This window comes from Dunckerocampus dactyliophorus, chromosome 4 (genome assembly GCF_027744805.1).
Source record: "Dunckerocampus dactyliophorus isolate RoL2022-P2 chromosome 4, RoL_Ddac_1.1, whole genome shotgun sequence".
Lineage (NCBI taxonomy): Eukaryota > Metazoa > Chordata > Actinopteri > Syngnathiformes > Syngnathidae > Dunckerocampus > Dunckerocampus dactyliophorus.
This window is the reverse complement of record NC_072822.1, coordinates 13,814,013-13,831,422: the sequence shown is the minus strand read 5'-3', so window position 1 is coordinate 13,831,422 and position 17,410 is coordinate 13,814,013. Positions and strand designations below refer to the sequence as shown.

Here is a 17,410-nt window from a genome sequence, read left to right as displayed (position 1 = left end):
ATAGAGACTGCGAGGTGACACTAAAATGTGTGTTAAATAGTATAAGTAATACTAATAAATGTATTATTCTATGTTTCCAAGAAGTGCGGTGACCAAGTAGGGTCGTTTATGCTACGAATTCTAATTTCCACTCTTGTATAATACGCATAAACCTATGACCATTTACTTTTTTCAGGTTATAACCCAGTCTCTTAATAAGACACCACAGAGCCGCCTTACCTGTCATCATAGGCGCTTTCTTCTTCCAATCAAGTTTGCAGACGAACTTTGTGGCTACAGCTTCCCACGCAGGCTGCAAGACGCATACTCCTCTCATGATGTGTGAACCTTGAAGCTCTCCCACGGCTCACGTCGTGTTGAGCGTGGCTCCTGACGAGTGGTCACTTCACTGCACCCCTCTACACGCCTAAAAAAGTAAGCAGAGAGAAGTTACTGATGTGGAAGAACAGAACACTTGCCATACTTTTGCATGTTTGATAGCCCATTAATGATTTTTTTTTGTGCCAAAAAAAAAACACACACACTCATGACTTAAGTGGACTGACTTCATGCTTTGTATATTATTTTTTAAATGAGCATTTATTTTTAATATATGTGTCTGATTAATTCAAGTGGCTTTATTAATAAGGGAACGTTGGATAAGTTTGATAGAATTTGATGCACAAAATGTATGCATGTATGGATAAAAGACAGTGATTTACTTTGTGACAGGAATGTGTAATGTTCGGTTCATGTCAGTTCTTTAATGGGGAAAAAACATATCTCCATTGTTTTACGAGTATGATGCGTTCAATTTTTTAAAATAACAATACAACAATAAGATAATTGCGATTTTTATTTACTTTAATCAGGTTCAATTGTCTACTAAAACACTGACGTTGGTTTTAAAATAAAGGTAACGATGACGCCATGTAAAAAAAACAAGCTAAATAAACGTAAATGCATTTAATGAGACAACCAAACGGCAACTTTTGGTATTTTGTTAGCGTCAATAATAGGTTATATGATAAGTAGCCTAATATAGATACCTCGCCACTCAAAATTAAACATTTTAACGTTAAGAGACGTTTTAGTTGTACTATACCTCTGTCAAGGTGTGTTGATTAGCATTAGCATCTTCCTGTTGTCCTCGTCATTGTGATTGCTGTAATAGACGAACTTTTTTCTGGTGTTTTTGAGAAAACACCCTTCAAGCAAACTTACCTGCCTTAAGAAAATCGAGTGTTTTACCATAAAACGTAAATAAACGAGAAGGTAAACCGTAATCTTCATTACGTCATACTCAACGCTATAAAGACAAGTTCACCTGCACCTAGGAAGAGGATGACAAAGCTGCCTGCACGAGGGCCCTGCTTTAGATGACTCAATGCTGACATCTTGTGGTAGTTTAGAGAAATGACAACTATTACAATAACGTGCAAGGGAATAAAATGTACACTTCTCTTTCCACTGACGGACAGAAAGAGGCCCAATTCTAAAATACGTTACAGATCAAATACGTACGCATGCTACAAAAATAGGCGACAATACTGGCTTATGTTTTTGCATCTTTAAAATATGAAGATTGGTCGTGATAGGTCGTTCATTGTATTTTGAAGTTTGACGTGAGGGCACATTTGTTTTATACAGTGCATGTTTTTGTTTGTTTTCATTTAGTTTATTATTATTTTTTTTTTATTTGAATTATTTTGAACTGTTACGTATTTGCGCGTGAAAACTGTAAAAGCGTGCAGGTATGTTTGTATGTATTTAGCTACTTTTAATTAACCTTTTCATTTACACAATTGTAGCCACTAATAGAAATATACATTTAACTGAAATACATACATCAGCAACTTAGGTAGAGTTTATTCGATTTAATAGCTCAATTTTCTGGTCAGCAACAAAAAAAGACGCACTAACCCAAATATACTTTGCACTGCAGGATTGCAACAAATTCACTCCAATTAATTCGTTGTCTGTTTTATTGTTCTCGTTACGTCAGCCATCAAATCTGCACTGCTCAAAATAGCTGAAATATATTCGTTAATATAATCATTTTTTTGTGTGTTTTTCAATCTTCTAAAACACACAGTTTATTATTTTAACCAAAATATGAGCGGTGCCGAAATGTCAAAGCACTACAAAAACGTAATTTGAGTGCATAATATTAACACACATCGTCATTTAAATGTCAGTAATAGAACGAATGTAATGAAGGTGCATTAGCTTGTAGGAGGTTATGCTAACGAAACGAATGTTTCATATTTTAATTTAAGATGTTGATCAAATTCGGTGTGAGCTCTTATTAGAAAAGCTTAGACAGAACGAACAAAAAAAAAAATCTAATAAATACAAATTAAAACGCAAGCTCCCGACTGCAAAGCACTATCTAACATGGTATCACCGGAAAACAATTTAGAACATTGTTTTTAAAAACCTATAAATCAAAGAAAATAATGTCAGAATGTACTGTATATGCAAAAAGAAAGTTTTATTTTACGCACACTGTCGTGAAAATAAGGCATCTAATTCAGCGTTTTAACGTGTGACTGCATGCTGCATTTAATGGTCTTCATGATGCGTAGATATGTTTGTGAAAAGCAACAATGATGGTGTTTTAAGAGTATTTCTTCTTGCACCATGCATGCAATGTCGACCTTCACATAGGTCAGGGGTGTCCAAACCTTTCCCGGCTTTATCCGCACCCAGATAATAAAGAGACCACTTTGATACATTTTGTGCATTCAAATATGCTCAGTTATTTGGAGACAGACGGTGACATCTTAAATTCGTGTTATAGGTGACAAAGCAAATAGTTATTGGTGTGATATGCATTGATACAGCTCATTGATACTTATTTAATAGAATTTTATGAATATGAGTATAGGATTGATAAAAAAAAAAAAAAAAAAACAGCCGTGGGCAAAAATGGCCCCCGCACCACACTTTGGATAGCCCTGACGTAGGTGGTGTGTTTGGGTGTGCATTGACAAAAAGCCCTCATCATTATGGGATGCATGCAGGGACAAGTCCAACACAATGAAGTCACACCAAGCCACAATGAGGATAACTAAGAAAGCCAGTAAGTTTACTGAAATCTCTGCAAAGTACAAACAAGTCAACTGCCTCTCAGCAGACATGGCTTTTCTTTTAATTCCAGCCCCTAAATAAACTACACACAGCTCAATCCAGTCCCTTGAGTTCCACACATGTGGACTTTCAGTGAACACCATCACCTTTAGTCTCCAGTGGCGACAAAGGCCAGCTTATGCCGCTGCAAGCCGCTCATATTCTGCACAAAACAAACCAAAAAAAAACCAAACCGCCCCACGTCTCTGGGTTTTTACAAGCTACATTTCATACTACAGACTGACTGTTTTAAGCATTTGAACAGAAAACAAAGTCCCTTTAAGATTTAAATAAACCACAGAACGTGGAACAACAAAGAGGGATGGTATATGTTATTACACATGGCTGTACAGGTGGATGCTGTCTCTTTGTGTTTTTGCACTGCAAAGTGACTTGACAATACATCAGCTGAGGTACTGCTTGGGTCATTTGGAGGTACCAGCATTCTTTTTAATCTCTTTTCTCAATGACAACACAACTGATCAACAGATGATGAAAAATGGTTCAAATGCATCTATAACAACAACAAAAAAGAAGAGAAAATCGATAATATGCTACATGTCTTTGGTTAATTTCAACACTAATTCATCACCAGGACATGTTGGCATCAGTTCAAGCTGGAAGTGAATATAAATAGATGGTCATTAGTGTGAAATGTGACTTCTTAACGCATGCATTCTCAGAATTGGGATTCTAGAACAGCAAATAATAAATACACACGTGAAACCAGTGCACACAAATTGTTACTTTGACTTGAATTGAAGTGTGAAAGCGATTGTACATTTGAACATTTTTTATTGTCTTGTTTCAATGCTTGCAAAAAACCATAAATGAATGTGAAAATAAAAAGTTTACAACACACAAATGCCATTGGCTTTGGTTTCTCCACACTCGCTCGCCTCAAACATGTTTTTTTTTCTCAGCTTTTTTTGTATAGAATTAAAAAAAAAACAACCCAAGAGTGAGAAGAACACTGCTATAGAGGCTCTGCCCCTGTTTGAATGCACAGACTGTATACAGTAACAACATAGTGAACCTGCATGAAATATATGCACACTGAAATATCACACTTAAATGACAGCAGATACAGGACTCAGGCGGCAGAGATATGAGGTTTGGGTCTAAACAGCTATTTATCACAAATTGTGCTTCTCCCATATACCAGCATGATCAAATTTCCCTCATGTAGCTGTCACAATTGAACTAAATGATGTTTTATTGTAAAAGAATGGAACATGAGGAGGCACAGAATCAAATTAGGTCTGCAGATGATTTGGGATAATTCCTTACCATCCATTTGTGGAATTCTATTACCTAAATAGTTCCCTGGAGAAATTGCGCAGCCTGATCTTGTACATGACAAGCTGAAACATGTTCAATAAGTTAATTAAGCTTAAAAATGAAACATGTGGGACATAGAATGCATGTTGGATCAGATGTAATTCGGCATGATTTCTGTGTCGTCCTCACCTCCAGACTAACTGCTTGCGTTGGAGCCCAAAAAGTTGTAGTAAATACACCAGCTGAACAGCTTTGCTCAGGGCTCAAAAGGAAACAAACCAGACAACATGTGCAACTGCACATAGAAACTCCACTAAGAAACCAACAAAAAGAAAAATTATTATTATATTTATTCATATATTAGAAAGCTATACACAAGCATGTTAATTTCACAGATTTTTTTTTTTAAAGATTCTTAATATTACCATTATTATATATAATTAGAAATACACGTTTAATAATAACAAACCTCTACAAAGATAAAACAGTTCAGCAAAGCATTGGATCTCAGTCTGTTTTCATGGCTTAGGGCTCCGACGCCCGTTCATCCCCCAGCTGGGTGTGGGTGCACTATCCATCTCTTATTAGCAAAGCTATCAAAAAACACATTCTGGCTTATAGAAACTACAAAAAGCCACAAAATGCTTTGCATTGTATTCCTTTCATATGAAAATATAAGCAAGTGTATCGTACAACTGTTTTTTTTGTCCTTTAATAATACTGATAGTTAATACTAGATCCAGAGGCTTGTTGATTACATGAACTCTTGGATCAGAGGGTGGTCCTCGCCCCGCTTCCTCCCACACACCCCGCTAAAATGAAACGTTCCAAACATATTGGGGTCTAATCACCTGTACAGTCCTTCAAAAATGTTGCATATTAGCTTTTCCTTTAGCGAGTAAATAAATCTTGAAATGTCCGGCAACTTCTTTAACCCCCCCCCTTCATCCTCTATTTACATAAATACGTTGAACCTGCAACATGACATCATCTAATGTTAACACACACTTTTTTGCAAGGGAGAACTGCAGAGAAGAAGGTATATAGTGATGCAACTGACACTGTACACACACGTGTTGTTTGTCAAGTGCTAAGGTGTTGCCCTCACACACTCACTCTCTTGTTGATGTTCTTTTTTTGTCTTTTTTTCACCCCTTCAGTCACTCATATTTCCCCATGGCAAGTTGTATGAAACAGAGTACCTGACTATTTTTGTTGTTGATATGCATATATGTACACACGTGTAAAGATATATGCATTTGTGATTTGTTTTATGCACACGCAAAGCAATTGATGCATAGTTCCCCAACTGAAAAGAAACAAAAACAAGACCCCCCCGACTGACATCTAACCCCCAGAGCCCACTGGTTGATGTATTAGCACACACACATACACACACACGCACACTCAGCAAAAATAAAAGCTAAATAAAAACAAAAAGACTTGTCCTTCAGGTTTTGATGATTGTGACTGAGGGCGGAGACTGGGGGGCTTGACAGAACGCAGTCTTGTTGTTGGAGGGGGGTGCTCGGGGTAAGTTGGGGCTCTGCTATCATGTGGCCCAGCCTTCGGACAGGCGCACCCGCTTGATGGAGGGGCTCTCGCGCTCGTCCAGAGCGGGCCGGGCCAGTCCCAGAGGAGAGTGGAACTCGTTCCTGTGCTCATCCCGGTCGCTGCCTTCGTGGGAGCTGCTACAACTGCTCAGGCTATCGACCGGGGAGCGTCCCGAGTCCTGGCGGGACGAAGGGTTCTGGGGAGGTGCTACCCCACCACCATAGCCCCCCGGTGTGCTGCTGGTGCGATCTCTAGGAGGAGAAACAGGTTCGGACTTGATGTGCAGGCTTTGAGCAGAGGGCAGGGAGAGATTTGAACCCTGACATAAGTGAGAGCTAGAGCAATTTCTGTAGGAAGGAAGAGGAAAGGCAAGAGGTTACAGAGTTACAGAGCAAGAAACAAAGTCAGTTTACCACACACAAACATGCATATACATTTGTCAAGCATTGTCTACTCATTTCCAAGAGGTGTCATATTTGTGCTGTAAAGTTGGAAAAAAAATGGTGCTGTGTACTGTTTGGACGAGTGGGTGTGATGTCATCTTCATGCGTTTAAGTAACTGCACCTAGATCTACTCACCCAAGCTGTCCAAGGGCTGAGTGCTGCATGTTCTGAAGGTGCTGCTGTTGCCAGCCGCTCATTGAGCCCAGGTGGAGGGAGCTGCCGCTGTTGAAGCCGGACAGCGAGGACAAGTCTGCACTGTTCAAGGAATACTCTGTGGAGGACACACAGAAGTCAGTGATACTTATGATTGTACTATATATAGTATATGACATGTAGCTCTGATGAACGATGCTGCACCTTTACCAAGATAGCTCTTAATATGTTTGACAACAGCATCCTCTGTTGGGGTAACACCGCAATAGCAGGAGTTCGTCAACTTTTTCAACAAATCATGCATCACAATAAGAAACACGCAGACATGAATTCGTGGCCTGCTTGATGTTAAAAGTAAACAACAAAATAGCTTACAGCCTTTCCACCTTGAGCTCTATGGACTCATCAGCCACATTATTAGGTACAATTCACACTCTGATGCGATTAGTACCACTTTACAATAAAGTTACTCCTATGGACCTCGTAAAAAGGCGTTAAATTGGCATGAATGCATTTTTAACTCTAGTTTGCCCTCTTTGCTAGTTATAATTGGTAATACCTTGGTATTAATAAACTTGTGCTGACCACAGGTTAGATACTGTATTAAATACAGTAACTAATACATCTGGCAGTGATCCCACACTTGTTTTACGAGTCATTTACAAGTGTTTATTAATGACACGGGAGTGTGTTTATGATGTAACCTATTCAGATGTTCCTCTCCTTAATGAGACAATAATGTTGTTGCAGTTTGTATAGCGCGACACAGAGCTGGCCCTACCCAAAGTGGTGCCCAAGGCCAGATTTTATACGGCGCCACCCTCCATTGGTGATTTACATACACTTATAAAATAAATGGGATGTTTTTACAGTTGTCTTTAATTTGTAAGATGACGCGTCACCCATTTTACATAGTTAACAAATCCCAAATAAATGAAAACAAAAACCTGCAATATAACAAATACCCTTAACACAAAATAAAAATCATGTAAATAAGTGAAAAAATAATATTTATAAATACAACAATCAACATCAAACTATTTCAATAACCACACAGTTTGCACACAATAACTCCATGTAAGTGGCATTTACAGTATATAAAAAGTCAATAAAATAACTTCCGTCGTCCGTCGCTACATCACGGTTTGAACATTGCGCCCTCATTCTATCGTGTTTTTTAGAAAATGTATTAATTAATAAATGACAACTGTCTTTTGGTTGACTATGGAGTACTACTAGTCAAAAAGATAAGCTACATGTAGTATTGTGGTCACTAGGCATCAGTAATGTTACATTGATGAGACATGACATTACATTCAATTACCTTCACACTGCATGGAGTCAACCATGGCATGTCTAACATAATAGAGTGAAACAAGTTCTCCTCCCATTCCGTGTGGAAGTGGTAAGTTTTTGGGCTCTTACTTTGTCCTTTTTCCCCACTTCGTTTGAAACACTTTCTTAAATTGGAGAGGCTCACTAGTTTGCACGGTAGCCTGCCATGTTTAAAACGGTAGCCGTCTAGTGTCCCTGCAGTGATCCCGTAGTCTGCGCAGTTGAGCAATGTGTTGTAAACAAAGAATAATAGGAGTATAAAGATGATTCCAACACTATAGACTATATATATATATATATATATATATATATATATATATATATATATATATATATATATATATATATATATATATATATATGTATATCTCCAACTCCAAACAAAACTTCTAGTCTAGTCTCTAGTCCAGAGATTGTCATTGCAACAACATTGAATGCCTTCACTGTCACGAGACAGACTGTGCGGTGCATTCATGGACACTCCGAACATCAAAACAATGTCTTTATTTTGCGTGTGTGTGTGGTTTAAATAAACAGAAATGCAAAGAAAAACAATACGTGGATATTCTTATCACTCACTTTGTAACTCTTAAAGAGGAAGTCTAATTTGCTGCATTTAAGTATACTCGGAAATCCCAGAAAATTCACTCAAAACATGCCAATTCAAGTGAAATGACGTGGTGTTGAATGCAACACGTTAAATTTTCAGTTAATTTGGCGCTGGTAATAAATACAAATATATATAATCCTGCCCTTTTCTTTCAATAAAATACAGTAAAATATAAATATATATAAATATATATAAATATAAATATTTCAGACATAGTGTGACATGGTGATTAATCATGATTAATTAATTTGAAAACCGTGATTAATCTGATTCAAAATTTTAATTATTTGACCGCTCTAATTAATATTGAATCCTACTTCGCAGAAATTCACTTATTGCTGTATACAAAAGCAATATAAATTACCTATATATAAATTATAGGCAAAATTATAAACAAAAAGGATGTTGACTAGTTTTAATATACAGTTTATCATGACTGTGATGGGGGAATTTCCGCAAAGTAGGATTCCTTATTTATAAATTGAATATTTTCAGAGTTAAGAGCATGAAAAAACCTGTTCACAATCTTATAAATACGGGTTTTAACATTATTAGAACCCTCTAGACATGAAATAACACCCCTATAGTCACCTTACACTCGTATTACCCAATAGTTGATATAACCAGAGAAAATAAGCCATTTAAGACATAAATAAAACTTGTGCTTGTGTGCGCGTGTTGCAGTTAGTATGTTCTGGATGTGGAGGACAGGGAGTGGGGGTTCAAAGTTGAGTTTTAGCTTGGCATGTGTTAAGGCTGCAATAGTAGCCTGTGTTATTATTATGATTATAATTATTATGATTATTATTATGTTATTATAGTGCCTGTTGTGAGATACTGTAATTCAAACCTGCAATTAAAGCCTGTTGTTCTTGTGATCAAGTCTCACCAAACATTAAAATAACATTACTGACACTTTAGTGACCAGTGTAGAATATGACATAATCACAATTTCAATGTGTCTTCTGAATGCCTTAGCTTAGTATTTTTGTTCACTTCACCATTTTTTTGCTTGAAAATACTTAATTTTTATGATATACAGTATCTATATCTATCTAAAGTGAATTTTATTATCGATTTTTGGCAGCCCCAGGAGGCTACGTTTACCTTAGCATTTGCCTATATTGCCTAATGGGCTGGCCGGCTCTGATATTTGCTACAAAATGTTAGAAACAGTTCGTAGTGTGAGCCAGAGCAGTTCTATCACCACTAATAAACATATTGTTAAAGTAATACTTCTCTGACAGTGTCAATCAAAACTGAGCATTATCCATTCATCCATCCATGCATTTTCTATGCCGCTTGTCCTCATTAGCGGTGCAGGGGTTTGTTGGAGCTTATACTGAGCATTATTCTTTAAAACAATGTTTGATATACTGTAGCTCTTGTACTTAGAATACATGGAGTGTCTATTCTGTAGTTGCAGCTCTAGTAACGATGTCAATGTTGATAAAAATAATTAATAATGTCATTTACACAAAAGGATAATTTGTTGTACATACCGGTACCATAAGAAGTGGAGATGGCTGACGGATAACCACCCATGCCTTGTCCTGGCAGAGTGGGAGTTGCTACTGACACAACCGGGGTGGCCAACGACTGAGCAGACTGGGAGTTGTTTATTCTCTGGTTCTGTGACAAAGAAACAGTAAAACACAAAGTACAAGGAAGATGAAAAAAGAGCCTTGAGAACATTTAAACCAACTTCCTGACCAAACAAAGCAAGAAAGTTTTCCTCATCTTTTTCCATTTTCTTTCCTTCACTCAACAGATGCTGAGAAAATTAATGTGAATGCCAACTTGTGCGGGGAAAAGCAATTGCTTGACATGCAGCACGTCTGAACCCTGCCAACCCTGTCATTTACCCTTAGTGAAGGCCCACTGTCGCTATAGTAACACCATCTGTCTCCAAGGCAACACAGGGTAGCAGTGGCACAATGAAGAAGAGGCACTTTTCTGTGGCAAAGGCGAGTATTTGCTGGCAAAGGAGATTTGATACAAAAAAAACGCAGAAAACAACTCACTCACACTAAGTAATGCTGTAAGTTGTGTGTATGGGTTGCATGCTGTATGCACAGAGAAGTGGATGAAAGAAAGAAGGCGGAAAAGTGTTAGGGTTAGCGTGAAAAAAGAGGCCAGGGTGCGGTTACACGGATGCACCACTCGAGGGCACCATATGTCCTAATAAAATGAGCGTAGAGTCCGTGAGCCGTAATAAAGGCCCAAGGTAACCCACCTTCTGTGAAAACGTTATGATTGGCATAAAAAAAAGCCTTAATTAAAATGATAAACACTGTGGACGGCGATGGTATCTGCAATGATTAAACATCAACTTAAAGATGTTTAATGACTATTTAAAGCTGCTTCAGATGTCTAAATTTGAGCAGTCTGACTTACCAATAGGAGATCGACATCCTCAGACTGACGGCATTAAAAGGGGAGGGTGATAAATTGAAATTAGTGAGTGTGAGTGAGCATATAAGAGTGGCGACTAGGTGTGGGTCCAGAAGAGAAGCTGCTACGGTATACGACTGAGCCAATGGAAACACACTAAGTGGTAATTCTACTACTACTACTAATTAGACTACTACTACTACCACACTGCCTAAAACCAAGGAAACCGACAAAAGAAGAAAACTTAAAAACAACAGCAAATATATCAGACTTGGACCAGCCAGGACCAGAAACAGACGGCCAAACAAATACAAGTCTGATGTGAAACGGAAAAAAATAGGACACATAGAGAAACAAACAAGTAGTCAGAAGGAGATACAGACAGTACAAGGTGGGGTTACTCACAATGGAGGGCATGTTGTTCTTGGCGCCATGCGGGATAAGCACACGTAGGTCGGGTTTGCGGTTGTTCATGCCTAAGTTCATGGGCGGAGGCGACTTTGCCTGCATGTTCTTGTTCATGCCAGCCGGAGACACCAGCAGACCGGGGGAGTTGCGGTGGTTGCCATATCCATTTCCTGGGAAAACACAGGAAAGGCGAGAATGTCAGAAACATTCATGTTGTACCGCTGCATGGTGGATGCTCTAACGTCGAACAACAACCAAGGCTGGAATTTCAACACATTTTGGAAAAAATACACCTCTTAAGTAACACAAAATGTTAGAGTTGAAATTGTCATCAAGGACAATGTCAGCATATTGCATGAAGCCATCAGTGTACCTCATGAGTGAGCACCAAAGAATTAACTCTTCTTCTTTTACTTTTGACAACATTCAGGATCAACATCAACAATGAGTGTTAAAAGAAGAAGAAAAAGTGGAAGTTGTGACTTAATAGGCTTGTAGTAACCATTATTAACCACTATTTTTCAAAAGGTAGAGAGTGTTATACAGTATATTTTTGTGGCATTCTTCTGTTGCGGTACACCTTCATTATTAAAGCTGACTATTGAATGGTTAGCATCCATCCATCCATCCATTTTCTATGCCGCTTATCCTAATTAGGGTCACGGGGTGAATGGCTGGCAGCAAACTTATTTTTACACTTGTGTGACTGTTAAGAATATTTTAAATGTTCACCTTAAATCTACTGAAGATAACCTGTTTTTTTCTACAGAAAAGTAGTTTTACAAATCTGACAAGGGAGTTCAAATTTGATGTTGAGGTGCACTGAAAACATGCTTATTTTTTGCAGTGTTCAATCACCGGCACATAAAAAACATGTAAAAAGATCACTGTAGAATGTTAAGTTCATGAAAAATAGTGACAAATAAAACCTTGCACTCACCAAATATGTCAGTGATAACAATCGTGACGACTGGACACCACATCATTTCTAGATGTCAATGCATAATTAACTTAATAATGTTTTACTTAGGTGGAGAAATTTCGCCCCATAGCCTAGCATCATGCTTTGCAGCTGGTGTATGTGTTAGAAGCAAAACAGAAGGCTCTCAAAGCACTTCCGCGCTAGTTAAGGAGCATGACCGTGGTAACTAAGGTAACGATTGTTATTGGACGTCCTGGACAGTGTTCTTACTTTCCTCCAATATCCAGGATTAAATCATCAATCAAGAAAAAAAAAACAAAGGTTAAGATTCATTTTATCATCACTGTAACTCAAAAATGTATAAAAATGTAAATGATAACAATGGAATTCCCATTTCACCTACGAGTAGCAATTTCAAGATATGCACACTTATTCTGACACACTCCAAATGTATTGCACTGCATTTGTGTTGAAATCGGTTGAGTAGTTTTTGCATACCGTAATTCGGTCTAACCTACTTGGGAAGTAAATACTGATGCATCCTAATAACCAAATTCATTCCTATGGAGTTGAAGGAACTGATCCAAATTTGGATTGTTCAAGGTCTGTAGTGGACTAAGTACTTTTCTGTTTCCATTGTTCAACAACTCTTGGAAATCCTGTGTAACATAATTAGGATCCACAATATTCCATTTTCACCTTGCAGTCCTTTCAAATCTTCCAGTCTTTTCTGCCACTCGGCTAAATGAGTTTTGGAAACGTTTTCTAACAGAGGACCCTTGAGTGGTCGTAGTGTTTACTTGGCGGACGTACAATAAGCGGACCTCCCCCTCCAACTCTGTCACAGTCAATTAAGGCTACATGTGCCCAGCAACAGCCAGTGAATCATGTAAAAACATAAAATTACGAGTAGCAAGACCGCAGAGGGATGGGGCCCATCATTTGGCCATCAGAGCTAAATACGTGTGGTTCCTCCACACAAAGACCCTCCCTTGGGGCTGCCACCATGCAGCTCTGTGAGCACACAAGTGCAGCACACGTTTTAGCCTTTTGAAAAACGGTGCGGTAAAAACCTTGCAATGTCATAAAGAAAAAAGAATAAGAGGAACACATTCTTGCAAGCAACATATTCTTTGTTTCTAACCCAATCCCACAAGCGGGTCCCCCCCCTTACTTCTTCTTCCTTCTTCCAAGGGCTAGAACACAGGGCGCAGTGTGGACTTTCCCACTTGAAAGACAGGCAGGAATTATACGTTAGACATAAATGAATTTCCTAATCATATACTCCGGGGGGGAAAATGAGTCGCAGATGTCTTCCTGGGCAATTTCCCTTGCTGATCTTTGTTTAATTTGAGAGCGAGGTTTTTGTTGTTTGGAAATGAAAAGTCTCAAAAGTGCAATCTGAACAATCTGAAGAGTAAACGACCGCTAGCGGTGACAGAAAACGAGGCCGCCTGACACAGTGAATCATAAAAACAGTGTGCTCATGTGTGGGTGCTTCATGTGTGAGATGATTCCGTTAAAACACAGTGTCATGCATATTTAGCTGTATGCGCTTTTCCATGTGGATGGGTCTATATGTGTGAGAGCGGCAAGCGGGCCATGCATATGGATGCACGTGTGTGTTTTGTATGGCGCCCTCTTAGTTCTCGTCTCAATCCTCACATTAGCAAAGTGGCAGCTGCCACTTCACTTTTCCTGCTCTCTTATTCTCATGGCTGGCCTTTTGTGAGCTTGAGTGGGTGCATGTGGAGATAGATGAATGAGACCTCACATACTTATAAAACACACATTGACACCACACATACACACACTTTAGTAAATAAGCCAGCAGGAAATGCATCGGTGTTTCTGTGGAGATGAAAGTGCGCTCGGGTAGCAACATTAATACACCCCTTTGGTCAGAATGACACAGACTTCATTTTGGGAAGGCTTCAATCAGACATCTGTGTGTTGCCACCCTGTGGAGATGGCTGCAGTCCAGTCAATTATTAGTGCTGGGTGATCACAAGTGGCACCGGCCGCTCCGTTAAGGACTTCACAAGCAAAATCCAAAAGTCATGAAGCAAAATGAAACAAGAGCAGCACGTCTTTTGCATTTTGCAGTTTGATCCCCTCTGATTTTGGGAAAGAAACTCTGACTCAACTTAGAAAAATAGCTACTCCACATTGCTCTACTTTGCAGGCCACCAACCGTTTGGAGAGGAAGTACCAAAATTAAACACATTCAAGTCAAGAGCCAGTGGTGGTGCTGTATTGACGCTCAGCAACACACAAAGAAGATGTATGGTTCATTGGTACAGTTATTTGCTTGATGTGCTGTTTTGGTCTAATAGCGTCCTCAAACACACATTGCAGCGTGGCCAAAAGGCCGTTCAACCTAGATTCTTCCAACACATAACAGGAGAATGCATACCAGGGCTTGCAGCTTCATAATGAGCTGAAACGGAGACCGTGGTCTGATTCCTTGCCTCTTTTTTTATGATCCCTCAGCTAATACAGGCGTTGAAAGATTGAACATGTGCTGTATATAAACACACACATGTTCACACTTCCCCCATGACATTTCCAATGAGCAGACATGATGATTCAGCCTTTCAGTAACCTGTCCTCATTGTGGACTAGAAGTAACAGGAGACCTATCATTTATAGTGTGAGTTTGACTTCACCTACTGTAAATATCCGCTTATCAACGCAGTGTATTTGCACCAGTTAATACTCAGGACTGAACCAATTTGTATTATTGGTTTATATATACAACCTTCCCATCTCAATAAGACCGATATACTGCTTAGTTATTAATCACTTTCAGAGGATCAGTGACCCGACAGTTATGCGTACTGTAGTGGTAAAGACATTTGTGATTTCTGACCATCTGTGAACGTGACATGAGTCTTGACTGTGAGTGTGGCTGCGTGCAGAAAGGACAGTGGAGTTTGCTGATGTTGTTTTGGCGTGGATTGGCCGACAGTCGCCTGTTTAGTTTTTGCAATAAGGAGATTGTTAATCGATCACCTTACAACACCCGAGTAAATGTTACAATACGATCTTTATCCTTCAGGAGAGTCATGTGATTGATTCTCTGTGGCGCACCACGTTGCAACTAATCTCCAGCGAGTAGTCTCGTGTTCACGGACCAAAATTACGTTTTTTTATTGATTTATGGGTGCACGAGCGTAGCCACGAAACGCCGTAACACACTGCCGTAAGCAGTGTCAATAAAAAAACAAACTTCAGCATCGTGAAAATGGCAGAATTTAAAAGGATCTTTTGTATTGGATCTCATTAGATTGTTGCACATGCACTTAATATCGTGCCTGGTGCTCTTACATAGTATTTAGTAAAAGTGTTCTTTTAATTTGGCAAAAAAATTTTCAAACAATTAAAAATAAATAGAATCTTTGGGAAATCTACATCGCAAAAATTTCAAACTGTATTTCCACTGACAAAGGACCTTAATGTGGTAAAAAAAACAGTCATTATATATGATATACAGTATACAATAATTATATTCATTTTTTTAAATATAGATTGTTTTGGTTCTCTGCAGGTACATTTTATACCTTTATAATTGACAGAGTCCCTTTAAGTGTACAAAAGCCAATGTTTAGTCCAACAATTGTGAGTGAGTGGAAAGTTGAAATACAAATCTGATGAAAAATCCACTTTACGATGGCGACAGTTCAAAGTGAAGTTGCAGTGAGAGAAGACCTGAATGTGGTGAAAAGTAGGTAGACCGTTAACAATGGAATGAACACACAGGCAAATATGTGTGTGGGGATTCGGGCACAAACAACTTTTGCAGAGCTGCCACATTACAGGGGGACCCCAAGGTAATAGTAGTCTCATGTGGGAGCTTGCTGTCATTTTTTGTCTCTTTACAGTGCAACCATGACAACATGCGTGCCTTTTCTTTTCTTAGGCTGTTACGTTTAAGAAACACAAAACCTGACAGCTATTTGTTCAGTTGTGATGGGCCTTGCGAGGAGAAGAGGAACATTAAATATAATATATACAGTATATAAACCGCACATGTATAGTGAGCGGGCAGTGGTCGGGGCACCCAACTCATCATTACAATGACTGACCAAGTTCACATAACACTTCCATGTGTGTTACCCTGCTGTTTCTCCTTCGCACACACGTGCCTCAAACCACCAGTGGGTATTCATCACTGCACATCCCCCTCACCCCCTCTCTTGCTCTGCCTCTAGATATGATTTAAGGGTTCTTTGAATGGAATCTTTTAGTTTCGCACAATTCGCTCTCTCCGCTGCATGTTTTTTGCTGCTGCTGCTGAGCGACGCGCCGCACTTCTAACAGAGCGCCTCTGTTCCTTGGCCCCCAGTGACACAAAGACTACATTGGAAGCATTGCTCTGCAACACGCCGTCGAATGAACACACGCCACAACAAACGATCCTGTTGTACGTGTGTGTGTATGAGATGAGTGACCAGACAGAGAAACCAAGCAGTGACCCTGATGACGGAGCCCCAGGGGCCAGACAAGGGCTGCCCAGATGTGCCCCACCTCACTCCACCCTTTCTCTCCATTTTTACACTGTAAAATATGTTGCGGCTATGAAATTTCACCCTTTAAATGGGGGGTCTCTTCGCTATAAACTTTGGCCTGACATGCCCTGAGGGACAAACCCATTGGCACACAGAAGCTAAAACACATAGGTTTGCTTATATAGCGTTTTGCTTTGCTCCAGTCTCTGCAGGGTTGATTTTTTGGGATGGTGAGACACTAAAACACTGCATTAATTTGGTTATGAGACATATGGTAGCAGTTAATCGGTAGTCTCTCTTGAGAGGTGCTAGAAGTAAAAAGACTGGTTCTAAGAAGACATGGTATACCCCACCGGGCATGGTTTAACTGTCTACCATTAGAGTAAAAGTTCATTTTTATCTAGTGAACAAGAAAGTGTACATTTTGACAAACCCTACATGTCAAAAGTATTCATAGCCCTTGTCAAGCAGATCCAGTGCTCTAAATATGTAGTTAGTTTAGAATTAAGGTTGTCATTATGGGATGATTTTGGCATAGAAATCAGATGTCTGATCGTCATTTTATATTGATATCCGTGCAGAATTGACACCTCATCAAACTGCGCCGTGCTCCACAGAGCAACAAAGCTTGCTCCCTCAGTAGGTCCGCAGCCCGGAATTATTTTCAAGTTTCGCCTACGGATTGTA

At 39.2% G+C, this 17,410-nt stretch overlaps 1 protein-coding gene across 13 annotated transcripts in view; it reads right to left on the bottom strand.

The window, feature by feature from the left end:
- Positions 1-3,056: 3,056 nt before the first annotated feature.
- Positions 3,057-17,410, bottom strand: part of mef2cb (myocyte enhancer factor 2cb) — an 85,455-nt gene continuing 71,101 nt past the window's right edge. For 5 of the 13 annotated variants that reach the window (XM_054774794.1, XM_054774796.1, XM_054774799.1 and 2 more), the window contains 5 exons: positions 11,288-11,460; positions 10,886-10,909; positions 9,991-10,120; positions 6,526-6,661; positions 3,060-6,293 (listed from right to left, as the gene is read on the bottom strand). In XM_054774794.1, the coding sequence (XP_054630769.1) occupies positions 5,945-6,293; positions 6,526-6,661; positions 9,991-10,120; positions 10,886-10,909; positions 11,288-11,460 (812 nt within the window). In that variant the 3' untranslated portion in view covers positions 3,060-5,944. Of the gene's footprint in view, positions 6,294-6,525; positions 6,662-9,990; positions 10,121-10,885; positions 10,910-11,287; positions 11,461-17,410 lie in introns of all 13 variants that reach the window. The other 8 variants (XM_054774800.1, XM_054774798.1, XM_054774805.1 and 5 more) reach the window with 5 other exon arrangements.